Source organism: Hemitrygon akajei, chromosome 2 (assembly GCF_048418815.1).
Source record: "Hemitrygon akajei chromosome 2, sHemAka1.3, whole genome shotgun sequence".
In the NCBI taxonomy this organism is placed as follows: Eukaryota; Metazoa; Chordata; class Chondrichthyes; order Myliobatiformes; family Dasyatidae; genus Hemitrygon; species Hemitrygon akajei.
In genome coordinates this window covers 176,283,968-176,298,356 of record NC_133125.1, presented here as the reverse complement: position 1 = coordinate 176,298,356, position 14,389 = coordinate 176,283,968, and the positions used below count along the sequence as shown (strand labels likewise).

The 14,389-nt window shown below is 44.5% G+C and overlaps 1 protein-coding gene across 2 annotated transcripts in view; it reads left to right on the top strand.

Annotated features, from left to right (window-relative positions):
- Positions 1–8,949, top strand: part of LOC140718725 (uncharacterized) — a 204,252-nt gene extending 195,303 nt beyond the window's left edge. For both annotated transcript variants that reach the window (XM_073032830.1, XM_073032827.1), the window contains 2 exons: positions 6,613–6,659; positions 7,168–8,949. In XM_073032830.1, coding sequence (XP_072888931.1) covers positions 6,613–6,659; positions 7,168–7,245 — 125 coding nt within the window. In that variant the 3' untranslated portion in view covers positions 7,246–8,949. The remainder of the gene's footprint in view (positions 1–6,612; positions 6,660–7,167) is intronic.
- Positions 8,950–14,389: the final 5,440 nt, after the last annotated feature.

Sequence of the window (14,389 nt, the reverse complement as noted above, 5' to 3'; positions counted from 1 at the left end):
ACACGAGGAATGTTTGATAGCTCTGAGTCTGTACTCACTGGAATTGAGAAGGATGAGGGGGATCTCATTGAAACCTTTCAAATGTTGGAAGGACAAGACAGAGTAGACATGGAAAAGGATGTTTCCCATGGTGGAAGAGTCTAGGATAAGAGGGCACACCCTCAGGGTAGAGGGGCACCCTTTCAAAACAGAGATGCAGAGAAATTCCTTTAGCCAAAGGGTGGTAAATTTGTGGAGTTTGTTGCCACATGCAGCTGTGGGGCCAGGTTGCTGGGTGTATTTAAAGCAGAGATTGATAGGTTCTTGATCGGACATGGCATCAAATGTTATGGGGAGAAGGCCAGGAACTGGAGTTGAGGAGAAGAGAATAAAAGGATCAGCCATGATTGAATGGCGGAGTAGACTCAATGGGCCAGATGGCCTAATTCTGCTTCTATGATTTATGGTCATATGGACAGAGATGCAGTTAATGAGGAGGAGATGATGCCTTTTGATCAGGGAGGAAATATCGTCAGTGATTAGAGATGACATCCTTGGAGGTTCGTTCAGTGAAGCCATATGGGTAGAACATCATTTCAAACTTCTGGGAGTGCACATCACACACACCCTTTCATGGACCCAGAACACACCCTACACGGGCAGGAAAGCTCACCAATGCCTCATTTTTCTGAGGAGTCTGAGAGAGCTGGACTTTGCACATCCATACTCACGTCATTCCACAGATGCACAGTAGAGGGCAGCCTAACAAGCTGCATCACTACTTGGTACAGAAACTGCACTGCGGTGAACAGGAAGCTCCACAATGGAGAGTTAAAGCTGACCAACACATCACTGGCACCAGCCTACCTGCCAACAAATGACATATGGTATGTAGAGTACGGTGTGGGAGGAGGATCAGTAACATCATGAAGGATCACACACACCCTGCTCATGGACTGTTTGTCCAACTCCCATCAGAGAGGAGGCTGCTTAACATTCACAGCAAAACACACAAAATGCTGGAGCAACTCAGCAGGTCAGGCAGCAGCTATGGAAATGAACGAACAGTCGACGTTTCGAGCTGAGAGCCTTCTTCTGGGTTGAGACGAAAGGGGGAAGATGCCAGAATAACAAAGTGGGGGGAGGAGGAGGGGACGGAGGCTGGCTCGAAGGTGATCATTGAAGCTGGGTTGGTGGGAATGATGAAGGACGAGAAAAGAAGGAATCTTATAGCAGAGGAAAGTGGACCAGAGGAGAAAGGGAAGGAGGAGGAGACCCAGGGAGAAGTGATCGGCAGGTGAGAAGGTAAAAGGCCAAAGTGAAGAAGGGAAGGGAAGGGAAAAAATTACCAGAAGAAGAAATTAATATTCACGTCATAATGTTGGAGGCTACCCAGATATAAAATCGTCCCTCCCCACTAATCCCCTTTCCAGCACTTTACCCTGCAAACAGCCTAAGACCTACTCCTTCCAGTGAGGCAACACTACATCTGCCCAATCACCTCCTCCCTCACCTTCATTCCTTCCAGTGAGGCAACACTACGCCTGTCAATCTGCTGGAGTTGTTTATTGTGTCCTGTGCTCCCAATGTGGTCCCCTCTACATTGGTGAAACCCATTGTAAATTGGGGTATTCCTTTGTTGAGCACCTCTTCTCCATCCACCTAAAGCGGAAATTCTCAGTGGCCAAACATTTTAATTTTCATTCCCATTTCCAATCTGACGTATCAGTCCTTGGCCTCCCATGATGGCAGGAATATTAATTTCTTCTTCAGTAACTTTTTCCGTCTCCATCCTTTTTCTACTCCCCCAAGTTCTCCTCCTCCTTCCCTTTCTCCTGTGGTCCATTCTCCTCTCCTATCAGATTACTTCCTCTCCAGCCCTTTACCTTTCCTACCCACCTGGCTTCACCTGTCAACTTCCAGCTTGCCTCCTTCCCCTCCCCCCACCTTTTTATTCTGGCATCTTCCCCCTTCTTTCTCAGGCCTGAAGGAGGCTCTCAGCCCAAAACATCAACTGTTTATTCATTTCTAAAGATGCTGCCTGACCCACTGAGCTCCTCCAGCATTGTGTGTGTGTCGTTTTGGACTTTCAGCATCTGCAGACTCTCTCGTGTTTACGTAGCATCCACGCCAGGACCACCAGACTCAAAAACAGTTACTTTCCCCAAGCTGACCAACACCTCCACCAGCTAACTCCACCACTACGTTACAATTTCCCATCATTGATATTATGTACAGTCCAGTGTCACTTTATGGACAGACAGTCAATCTATGCATGTAAGCTATCTTGTGTATTTATATTTATTTTGTGATTTTTATAATTGATAGTGTTTTCTTCATATTTTGCATTTTTTGTGCTGCATTGCATCCAGAGTAATAAGTATTTTGTTCTCCTTAAACTTGTGTACAGGAAATGACATTGAGCAATCTTTCATCTTTGAAAAGTTTCCTGAGTAGAGACACCTAGACAGAGGGTGCAATCCCGGACCTCCTCTTGGAGAATGAGGCAGGGCAAGTAACTGAGGTGGCAGTCAGGAGGTACTTTGGCTCTGGTGACCACAGTTCTCGTAGTTTTAAGATGGTGATGGAAAAGCAAGCATTGGTCCCCAAGTTAAGGTCCAAAATTCAGCTGGGCTAATTTTGTGGGAATTGGGCAGGATCAAACAGGAGATTAAATTGGATAAAGTGCATTTTTATGCAGATAGATTCTCAGGGCTTGACTGAGTATATCATCAGACTTTATGGGAGGCTGGAGAAGAAATTGTGGAGGCTGTTGAAGAGATATTTGCTTCATTTTTAGCCACTGGTGAAATTCCCAAAGATTGGAAAGTGGCTAGTGTCATTCCATTGTTTAAGAAGAGTAACAAGGAGAGGCCATGGAATTACTTGAAGAAGTAACTAAAAATGTTGAAGAGAGTCGTGCAGTGGATGTTGTCGACTTTGACCATTGCAAAGTGTTCAAGGTAACCCACATGGCAGTTTAGGGCCCATGGAATCCAGGGAGAGTGATTTGGGTGAATTCAAAATGAGTTTTTAGGCAGGAATCAGAGGGTGTTTAAAGGTTGTTTCTGGGAATTGAGACCAGTCATTAGTGGTGTGCTCTATGAGTCAGTGTTGGGAACCTTGTTACTTGTTATTAAGAGAATGATTTGGATGTGAATACACAAGGCTCGGTCAGCAAATATGCAGATGACACAAAATGAGGAGATGTTGATGATAGTGAAGAAGGTTTTCATAGAGTGCACAGTGATCCTGATCATTGAGGGAAGAAGGCCGAGAAGTGGCAAATAGATTTCAATGCAGTTAAGTATAAGGTATTGGATGCACTTTGAGAAGTCAAACCAGTGTGGGACTGGTACTCTGAATGGTCGGGCACCATGGAGTGTAATGGAACAGAGAGACCTTGGAGTACAAGTGCATCGTTCATTGAAAGTGGTGTCACAGGTAGACAGGGTGGTGAAAAGGGCATTTAGCATGCTGACCATCTTCAGTCAGGACATTGAGTGGAGGAGTTGGGACATGATGCTGCAGTTGTATCAGTCATTGGTAAGGCCACACTTGGAGTGCTGTGTACAGTTTTGTTCAGCCTGTTACAGAAAAGATGTAATGAAACTAAAACGCGTACATAAAATATTTACGAGGATATTGCCAAGACTAGAGTTATAGGGAAAGGTTGGCTGGGCTAAGTCTTTATGGATTGAACATGGGGGATGAGGCCTTGTAGAAATGTTTAAATTAATGAGAAGCATAGATAAGATGGATGGAATCAGCCTTCCCCAGGGAGGGGAGCCCAAAACTAGGGGGGCAGAGATTTTGGGTGAGAGGGGAAAGATTTAACAGGGGTCTGAGGAGCAACTTTTTCCACACAGAAATTGGTGAGTAGATGGAATGAACTGCCAGAGGAAGTGGTTGTATGAAGTACAATCTTTTCATGAGGGAAATACTTCGATCGGTATATTTGATCGGAACTTGATGACGGTGAGGACAATATGAGTGAGGTTGATGTTCTGAAGCATGTTGATATTAAGGGAGCGGAGGTGTTGGAGTTGTTAAAATACATTGGGATGGATAAGTCCCCAAGGCCTGACAGAATATTCCCCAGGCTGCTCCACGAGGCAAGGTAAGAGATTGCTGAGCCTCTGGCTAGGATCTTTATGTCCTCGTTGTCCACGGGAATGGTACTGGAGGATTGAAGGGAGGAGAGTGTTGTCCCCTTGTTCAAAAAAGGTGGTAGGGATAGTCTGGGTAATTATAGACCAGTGATCCTTATGTCTGTGGTGGGAAAGCTGTTGGAAAAGATTCTTAGAGATAGGATCTATAGGCATTTAGAGAATCATGGTCTGATCAGGTACAGTCAGCATGGCTTTGTGAAGGGCAGATCGTGCCTAACAAGCCTGATAGAGTTCTTTGAGGAGGTGACCAGGCATATAGATGAGGATAGTGCAGTCGATGTGATCTACATGGATTTTAGTAAGGCATTTGACAAGGTTCCACATGGTAGGCTTATTCAGAAAGTCAGAAGGCATGGGATCCAGGGAAGTTTGGTCAGGGGGATTCAGAATTGGCTTGCCTGCAGAAGGCAGAGGGTCATGGTGGAGGGAGTACATTCAGATTGGAGGGTTGTGACTAGTGGTGTCCCACAAGGATCTGTTCTGGGACCTCTACTTTTCGTGATTTTTATTAACGACCTGGATGTGGGGGGTAGAAGGGTGGGTTGACAAGTTTGCAGATGACACAAAGGTTGGTGGTGTTGTAGATAGTGTAGAGGATTGTTGAAGATTGCAGAGAGACATTGATAGGATGCAGAACTGGGCTGAGAAGTGGCAGATGGAGTTCAACCCAGAGAAGTGTGAGGTGGTACACTTTGGAAGGACAAACTCCAAGGCAGAGTACAAAGTAAATGGCAGGATACTTAGAAGTGTGGAGGAGCAGAGGGATCTGGGGGTACATGTCCACAGATCCCTGAAAGTTGCCTCACAGGTAGATAGGGTAGTTAAGAAAGCTTATGGGGTGTTAGCTTTCATAAGTCGAGGGACAGAGTTTAAGAGACGCGATGTAATGATGCAGCTCTATAAAACTCTGGTTAGGCCACACTTGGAGTACTGTGTCCAGTTCTGGTCGCCTCACTATAGGAAGGATGTAGAAGCATTGGAAAGGGTACAGAGGAGATTTACCAGGATGCTGCCTGGTTTAGAGAGTATGGATTATGATCAGAGATTAAGGGAGCTAGGGCTTTACTCTTTGGAGAGAAGGAGGATGAGAGGAGACATGATAGAGGTGTACAAGATATTAAGAGGAATAGACAGAGTGGACAGCCAGTACCTCTTCCCCAGGGCACCACTGCTCAGTACAAGAGGACATGGCTTTAAGTTAAGGGAAGGGAATTTCAAGGGGGATATTAGAGGAATGTTTTTCACTCAGAGAGTGGTTGGTGCGTGGAATACACTGCCTGAGTCAGTGGTGGAGGCAGACACACTAGTGAAGTTTAAGATGCTACTAGACAGGTATATGGAGGAATTTAAGGTGTAGGGTTATATGTGAGGCAGGGTTTGAGGGGCAGCACAACATTGTGGGCTGAAGGGGCTGTAATGTGCTGTACTATTTTATGTTCTATGTTGTTCTATTCAGGGGCAGTGCTTGGAGGGATATGGGACAAATACAGTAAATTGTTACGAGTTGGGAGAACAATGTGGTCAGCATGGACTGGTTGGGCTGAAGGGCCTGTACCTGTGCTGTACTCTCTATGATTCTACATTGCAACTTTACAAACACTGGATAGGCCACACTGGGAGTACTGTGTGTAGTTCTGGTCACAACACTACAGGAAGGACGTACAAAAAAGCTGGATGAACTCAGCAGATCGGGCAGCATGCGTTGAAAGAAGCAGTCAACGTTTCAGGTCGAGACCCGTCGTCAGGACTGATGACCCAAAACGTTGAGTGCTTCTTTCAACGGATGCTGCCCAATCTGCTGAGTTCATCCAGCTTTTTTGAACGTATTGATTTGACCACAGCATCTGCAGTGTACTTTGTGTTTACTATAGGAAGGATGTGGTTGCACTGGAGAGAGTGCAGAGGAGATTCACCAGGATGTTGCTGGATTGGAGGAGTTTGGTTTTGGGAGAGATTGCATCGGCTGGGCTTGGTTTCCCTGGAGTGAAGGCAGCTGAGGAGTGACCTTTATAAGTATACAAGGTTGTGAAAGGCATAGATGGGGTAGAGAGTGAAAATTATTTCCCATGGTATGGCAGGGATATCAAAAACAACTTTTGGGTTTAAGGTGAGAGGAAGGAATTTTGAAGAGAATGTGTGGGATTTGCTTTTAAAAGAGAATGATTGACATCTGGAACACACTGACAGAAGAGGGTATGTTATGTTGAATATTACAAGAAGGGTTTAGAAAGGCATTTAAATAGGCATGGTTTAGAAAGGTACGGACCTCATGTGGACAAATGGGATTGGTGTCGATGGGCAAAATACACAGCATGATGAGATGGGCCAAAGGGCCTGTTTCTGTGCTGTACAAATCTGTGACTCAGCTGTGAATAAATGGTCAGTTAAAATAGTAACAAATAATCTTCAACAATGTATATCATTCATTAGAATTTATAAGGGATTATTTCATTTATTACAGGCAGAAACGAAGGAACTAATGAGAACAACCATGTTGAAATAGAACAGGTATTTTGTTCATATAAATGCCTGCAGTTTTCTTGTGTTTAAATAGTTTGTAAATTCACTGTTATTTCTCCCTCTCTCAATTCACACATGTATAAACTCATTGGAATCTTCCTGCTGTATTTATAATGCCATTCTCTCTCATTTATTGACACACGGGTCAGTGGGAATCATGACCTCTGTTACTGTCGATAATATCTGGTTAAATTTAATTTAATGGACAGTATCCCTTAGTGTTTCATTACATTCTTGTTTGGACACGATTATGGATATTTACCATTTCTCCCAGTCTGTGTCTGGTTCTGCAGAAAGTGGTTGTCTCCGTCTGACCCCTTTGTAACATCAGTTATGTCCAATTAGTCACCTCTGCCTCTCCCTCGTCCCACTCCCCTCCCCTATCCTGTCCCACACCCCTCCCCCCACTCTGCTCGTCACTCTATCCCATCTTTATCTCAGTGAACAAAGTGAAGATTTGTCATCATGTATAACAAACACATTCTGTCCATTTTAGGATTGTGGAGAAATGCAGGAATTACAAACTCTCAGCCCAGGTCATGAAGCTGAAGCTGAAAATCATCTGGTCAGTTAGAAGGGACACGGCAGCCTTCAGTTCCAGAGGTGACTGTGAGGGCAGGTTCTGTGTCCCTGCTGTAGACTGGAGCCTGGAAAATCCTTCCCTCCAACAGTGGGGAACATGGTGCTCTGCAGCTGTAACTTGTCTCACCCTGAGTGAGAACAACACTGCACTCATTTCAGCTCTCAGCTTCCGGTGAGAAATTCAATCCTTGATAATCTGGCAAAATTCTCATTGGCACCGGAATCATTTTAGGGAACAGGAAAGAGGAGTCCAGAGGTACTCGGTTCACAAGAGCTGATGGGTATGATCACAAACAAGAGAGAAGCTGGAAATGCAAGCAAACACACAAAATACTGGAGGAACTCAGCAGGCCAAGCAGCAACTGTGGAAAATAGCTGAATCGATATTTTGGGCTGAGACCTTTCAACGAGTCTGGAAAGAAGATGAGGAGTCAGAATAAGAAAGTGTAGGGAGGGGAGGAAGAACCACAAGGTGATAGGTGAAACTGGCAAGGGGGAGGGGTGAAGTAAAGTGCTGGGAAGTTGATTGGTTAAAGAGATTCGGGGCTGGGGAAGGGGGAATGTGATAGGAGAGGACAGAAGGTCATGAAAGAAAGAAAAGAGGGAGGAGCACAAGAGCGAGGTGATAGGCAGGTAAGGAGATAAGCTAAGAGGGAAAAATGGGAATGAGAAATGGTGAAAGAGAGCGGGGGTGGGGGGCATTACCGGAACTTCAAGAAATCGATATTCATGCTATCAGGTTAGAGACTATCAAGACAGAATATAAGGTGTTGCTCCTCCAACCTGAGTGTGATGTCATTACGACAGGAGAGGAGGCCATGGTCTGACATGTTGGAATGGGAAGCGGAGTTAAAAGGATTGATGTGAAATCAGGGATGAAGTCAGCAGTGAGGTGGGGGGAAACAGACTCCTAGAGGCCGTGAACTAACTGGGGGGCCTGGCTGGGATTGTTGGTGCAGAGAAGTGGAAAACTGCTCGTGTTGGATGGAAGAATGAGAATCAATCTAAACTCAATGTGTAAATGAAATGGTTGTGATATCAGGACAACTCAATGCATCGGAGTTGTGGGAACAGGGATAGAGGTGGGAGTGTTTGTATGGAAATCCCTGAAGGTTGACAGACTAGTTGAAGTGGTTAAAAATTCAGGGGCAGCAGGCTGAGGGTAGCAGACACCAACAGAATCAACAAACTCATTTGTAAGGCCAGTGACGTTGTGGGGGTGGAACTGGACTCTCTGACGGTGGTGTCTGAAAAGAGGATGCTGCCCAAGTTGCATGCCATCTTGGACAATGTCTCCCATCCACTCCGTAATGTACTGGTTAGGCACAGGAGTACATTCAGCCAGAGACTCATTCCACCGAGATGTAACACTGAGCGTCATAGGAAGTCATTCCTACCTGTGGCCATCAAAATTTACAACTCCTCCGTCGGAGTGTCAGACACCCTGAGCCAATAGGCAGGTCCTGGACTTATTTACTGGATTAACTTATTACTATTTAATTATGGTTTTATATTGCACTATTCTTGGTGGTGCAGCTGTAACGAAACCTAATTTCCCTCGGGATCTTGACCTCACAATCTACTTCACCTTGGTCTTACAGTTATTGTCTGCCTGCACAGCAATTCTTTGTAATTCTGCATTCTGTTATTGTTGTACCTTGTACTACCTCAATACACTGTTTAATAAAATGATCCATTTAGGTAACACCATACCAACTTTCTGATCCTTTCATTTATTCAGTGACAGAGAATGGAACAATAAGGATATTGAGGGATGCTGACACATCTTATAGTACAGATTCAGCCCCCGCTGGAATATTGTGCTCAGTTACATGTAGCTCACTGTATGAGGACATGAGAGATGATGAGAAGAGAATTACTTGAATAGTCACAGGGTTGGAAGACTTCAATTCCATGGAGATAATGGGAATTTGGGAACTGCTCCCATGGGGAGAGAGGATTAAGAGAGGATTTGATAGAGATGTTCTAACTCTCAAAAGGATTTCATGTGATGAAACAGTAATCTGTGGGAAAAATGAATCTTCCAGGACAAGATGTAAGAGTGGGTGAAAAGGGCAAATTGGAAAATTTTACCAAGCACAAATGAGAAGTTTCACAATTGTGGCTCTTTCCCAACTTCCCAAAGCACCTCCCATCCAGTGAAGAATCTTTGGGTCCGTGGGAACTGATGTAAGGAAGGGCATGAAGAGTTACAGGGAGAAGGCAGGAGTTTGAGGCTCAGAGAGAAATGGATCAGCCATGATGAAATAGCAGAGCAGACAATGGCCAAATGGCCTAATTCCACTCCTTTACTGTATGGGTCTTATGGTAACGTAGAGAGTGCTGTAATCAATGTCCAGCTAACAAGCTTCCACACATGGCAACGTGACCACATCATCTGCTTTAGTGAAGTTGATCCAGGGATAGTTTGATTGTGCTGTTTTCCCCGAGGTGGCACCATTGGTTTCTTCACATTGACTGGGAAGGCTGCAGAACATCGAGTTACATCAGATCATGTCCACAGGACACACCCTCACTGCTCCAGTGGAACCACTCGGCCTGGAGTGAGGCTTCAACCCACAGCAATCGGACCCAGAGGTGTAACAAAAACATGTCAACATTCACTGCTTGATCTTCACTGCTGCAGCAGCAAGAGATCCACAAACAATGGAGGCCCTGTACACGTGTTAACGGTTCTAAAAATCACTTAATACTTTATTTACAATTTTCAGTTTTACAAAGACAGAACCTATTGAAGATGTACAAAACAATACACCACTGAGCACATTTACAAGGAGCGCTACCACAAGAAAGCAGCATCCATCATCAAGAACCCCCCAGCACCCAGGCCATGCTCACCTCTCACTACCACCATCAGGCAAGAGGTACAGGAGCCTTTGGTCCTACGTCACCAGGCTCAGGAACAGTTATTACCCTGCAAATGGCAGGACCCTGAATCAGGACATATATGTACTTTGATCAAAACCTCCTGACTTTTGAACTCAAGTCTCAACTAAAAGAAGCAAGCATTCCAAAAGCCTTCTTATCCACCTTACTGGCCTGTGTAGCCACTTCCATAGTGCTGTGAAATTTGATGCCAAGGTTTCTCTGCTCAGCAACACTGTTAATAATCTTGCCCTTAACAGTGTACTCCGTGTTTTCATTTGCCCTACCACAGTGCAACAGCTCTCATTTATCTGGGTTAATCTCCATCTGCCAATTCTCTGCCCATATCTGCAACTGGACTATATCGTACTGTACTCTTTGCCAGTTTTCTACACTATCCACAACTCCACCAACATTGGTATCATCTGCAAACTTATTAACCCACCTACCTACATTTTCATCCAGGTTGTTTATATACATTACAAACAGCAGAGTTCCCAGCACAGATCCCTGTGGAGCTGCACTAATTACAAACCTCCAGCGCAAACAAGTCCCTTCAACCACTAACCTCTTTTTTCTCAGTGCAAGCCAGTCCTGAATCCCAACAGCCAATTTCCTGTGCACCCCATGCAATTTAATCTTCTGGATTAGTGTTCCATAAGGGAATTCATCAAAAGCCTTACGAAAATCAACATAGGCAACATCCACTGCCCTACCTTCATCAATCTCTTTTGTCATCTTTTCAAAAAACTCAGTCAAGTTAGTAAGACTCGACCTACCCCTGACACACCCTTCCTAATTTGGCCTTTGGATTCCAAATGCTCATAAATCCTATCCCTCTGAATTTACACCAGCAATTTCCCTACAACTGACATGAGAGTCTCCGGTCTATAGTTCCCAAGATCTTCTCTTTTTCCCTTCTTAAACAGCGGTACAACATCAGCCACGTGCCAGTCCTCCAGGACCTCACCTGTGACTCGAGTGGACATGAAGATACTGGACAAGGCCCCAGCAATTTCATCTCCTGCCTCCTTCAATAACCTGTGGTACACACCATCAGGGACTGGGGACTTATCCACCTTAATACTCATTAGGAGACCCAACACCTCCACAACCGTGACCTCTAAATGCCGTAGCATATTTATACACTCAGCACTGATCTGCTGGTCATCCAAGTTCTTTTCTCAGGAGTCATTGTCTCAGTTCATCCTGAGCCTAGAACAGTAAACAGAGAACTATTTTTGAGGTTTTTTTTTGAAACACCAACTAGTAATTAATTAATATAAACATAAACACTATAAATAACATGACATGATGTGACATGAAAATACCAACGGTAAAATATAAAATATTACAAATGGTTGCAGTTAAGGATTTCTATACTCTACCACACAGAGCTTTTAACTTTTCATTATAATTCCTGGCACATCTGGTTCTACACAAGTGGTTAATCTTGCTTGCAAGCTATCCTTAAACTCAAAATATTACTTATCCTGTATGAGACTGAGAAGTGATCTTTCAGATGTGTATAAAATTGAGGGCATTGATAGGATGGATGGACACAGTCTTTTTCCAAGTGTTGGGGAATCAAGAATCAGAGGGTAGAGGTTTATGGGGAGAGGGAAGAGATTTAATAGCAACTTGAGAGGCAACCTTTTCACACAAAGGATGGGTGGTATCTCTGTGAAATGAGATTGCAGAGTAAGTCATTGAAGTGAGTACAATAAGAAATTTTAAAAGCCAGTTGAACAGCTCCATGGATAGGAAGGGGTTAGGAGGTTATGGATAAGCTCTGAAGGACTTTTTGATCAACATGGTTCAGTTGGGCTGAAGGGCTCTTTCTGTGCTGTCCCAGTAAACATTGTCAATCCCCTTCCTTGGCTCCACCTATGTAAAGTGTTCAGCCAGTTAACTCTGGTCAGATTCCATTTCCACATATTCCTTTCACGATTGAGTCAAGATCTGATTTAATCTGTCCAAAAGGGGAAAGGGATTCATTTTTGACTTTGAGCTAAAAACTGTAACCCAGAGTGAGGGAGGCTAAGATCTAAAGATGAGATGACTGGTGACAATTGGAGAGGATGGTTTAACACGACGGTCACACTTTATTGTTCTCATTCGGCTGTTGAGCACATCTGGTCACATTAGTGGTTCCCTGTTTTCCTTACTGCTCATTCTCTGCTTTGAGTTGTTGCTGTTGCTGTTCTACTGCACGTCATCACAAGGCTTTGAGAAACATAAATGGAAATGAAAGATACAGTCTGAGGCACATCAACCCAATGCTTTCTGAAGCATATGTGTTTACTGAAAACCTACATGGAAAGAGGTTAGAAATTCATTGTCCCCAATAATCACCAATTTATTAAAGTGAAAACTAATATTGACCTGAGGTTGGGAGGGGGTGGGGGAGAATCTTCCTGCAAGTTGAGATCAGAGGGGAACCAGACCTTTGGGACAATGTCAGCACCAGCATAAGATCAGACCAGCTTTCCAGCAAGGTGTGATTGACAAGAGAGTGGCTGAGTCTACAGAGTGAAACATTGCCTCACCTGCACCATGACAGTTACTGACGCCTGTTGCACTGATCATCACCCAATCTGCTCAGTTATCGAGCCACAGAGTCGGAGACTGAAACAGATCCTGAGCCTTCCAGGTGATGCAGTGATTAACATGAACTCCTGCAGTTCAGTGCACTGCATTCTGTGATCACTGTGCTCTCTGCCTCACTGGGAAATGGGTGAGGCTCTGTGGAAATTGTTGTAGGGTTTCTGGAGCCGTGCACACCTCTACTGACCTTGAAAACAAACCCAAGCCCAAACCCTGTGATATTCCCACCGTGGGAATGGTGAGAGACCATTTGGATTGTCAAGGCTGAGTCCTACAAGGTGACCCAGTCTTACACATTGTAGATTGAGCCTGGCCACAAAATGGGGAGAATCCTGGACATTGCTGAGCCAAGCCTACCCAATGGGTTGCACAAGATGCATTTGTAGTTCTGTGTTCTATTTTGGCTGCTGTACTAAAGGAAAATTGTGATTAAACTGGATGGATCACCGAAAATATCTATAAGGATATAGCCAGGATTGTGGGACTGAGTTACAGGATGGGACTTTATTCCTTGAGACTGAGAGGTGAAGATATAGATGCATAGAAAACCATGAGGGGCAGAGATAGGGTGAATGTCTTTAGTCCTTCCCCCAGGGGTGGGTTATCATGAACTATACACAGAGGTTTACGGTGAGAGGATAAAGATTTAATAGGAACTGGAGGGACAACGTTTTACAGAATGGGTGATCCGTCAGTGGAATGGGCTGCCAGAGGAAGTGGTTCAGGCAGGTACAATAACAGCTTTTAAAAGACAATTGGACCATTACACGGATTGGGAAGATTTGGAAGGTTACAGGCCAGAAGCTGGCAAAGGGGACGAGCTTGCCGGGGGCACCATATCAGCATGGACCATATGGGGGGAGTGGGGAGGGGGTGAGGTGAACAGAAAACACACACTGTCAATAATGCTGAAGGTCACAATGCTTGTTCACTCATACAATCAGCCGGTCTCTACTAGTTACCCCTCTCCTTCAGTTACCTCGTTGCCTGTGGTCAATGTTCCCACTGACTTGTAATGACCTGTGCTCAAAAATCCTGAGCTGTGTGATTTTTTGCCCAGTGACAACGTGTACGCACTGAAATTTTAAGTGGAAGTAAACTGAAAGCTATTCTAAGGATAATAAATGATCAAGTCCAGTTTGTTGTTCAACGCTTAAAAGAAATAAAATAAAATAACTGTCAACACACACAGGGACTCAGCAGGCCAGACAGCTTCTATGGAAAAGAGGAGAGTCGACGTTTCGGGCTGAATCCCTTCGGAGAGTCCTGCTCAGATTTCAAAGATGCATTTAATGTCAAAGAAATGTATACGATATACATCCTGAAATTCTTTTTCTTTGCAACCATTCACAGAAACAGAGGAGTGCTCCAAAGAATGAATGGCATTTAAATGTTAGAACATTTCTTTTTCTCTTTGTTTTTAGACAGGGATGTCAAGGGGGGAAGGGTTAAGGGGAGGGGGGAGGGCTGATATTATATCATTCTATTATTCCTTCATTCCATGTAACTATCTTAAAAATTGAATAAAAAAATTTGAAAAAAATGATAGAGCCCCAAAGCCCCCCCAGCTCCCCCCTCCCACGCGTAAGCAGCAGCAAAGCAACGACCCTCCCCACCGGCAAAAAGAGCATCGGCACCCCCAC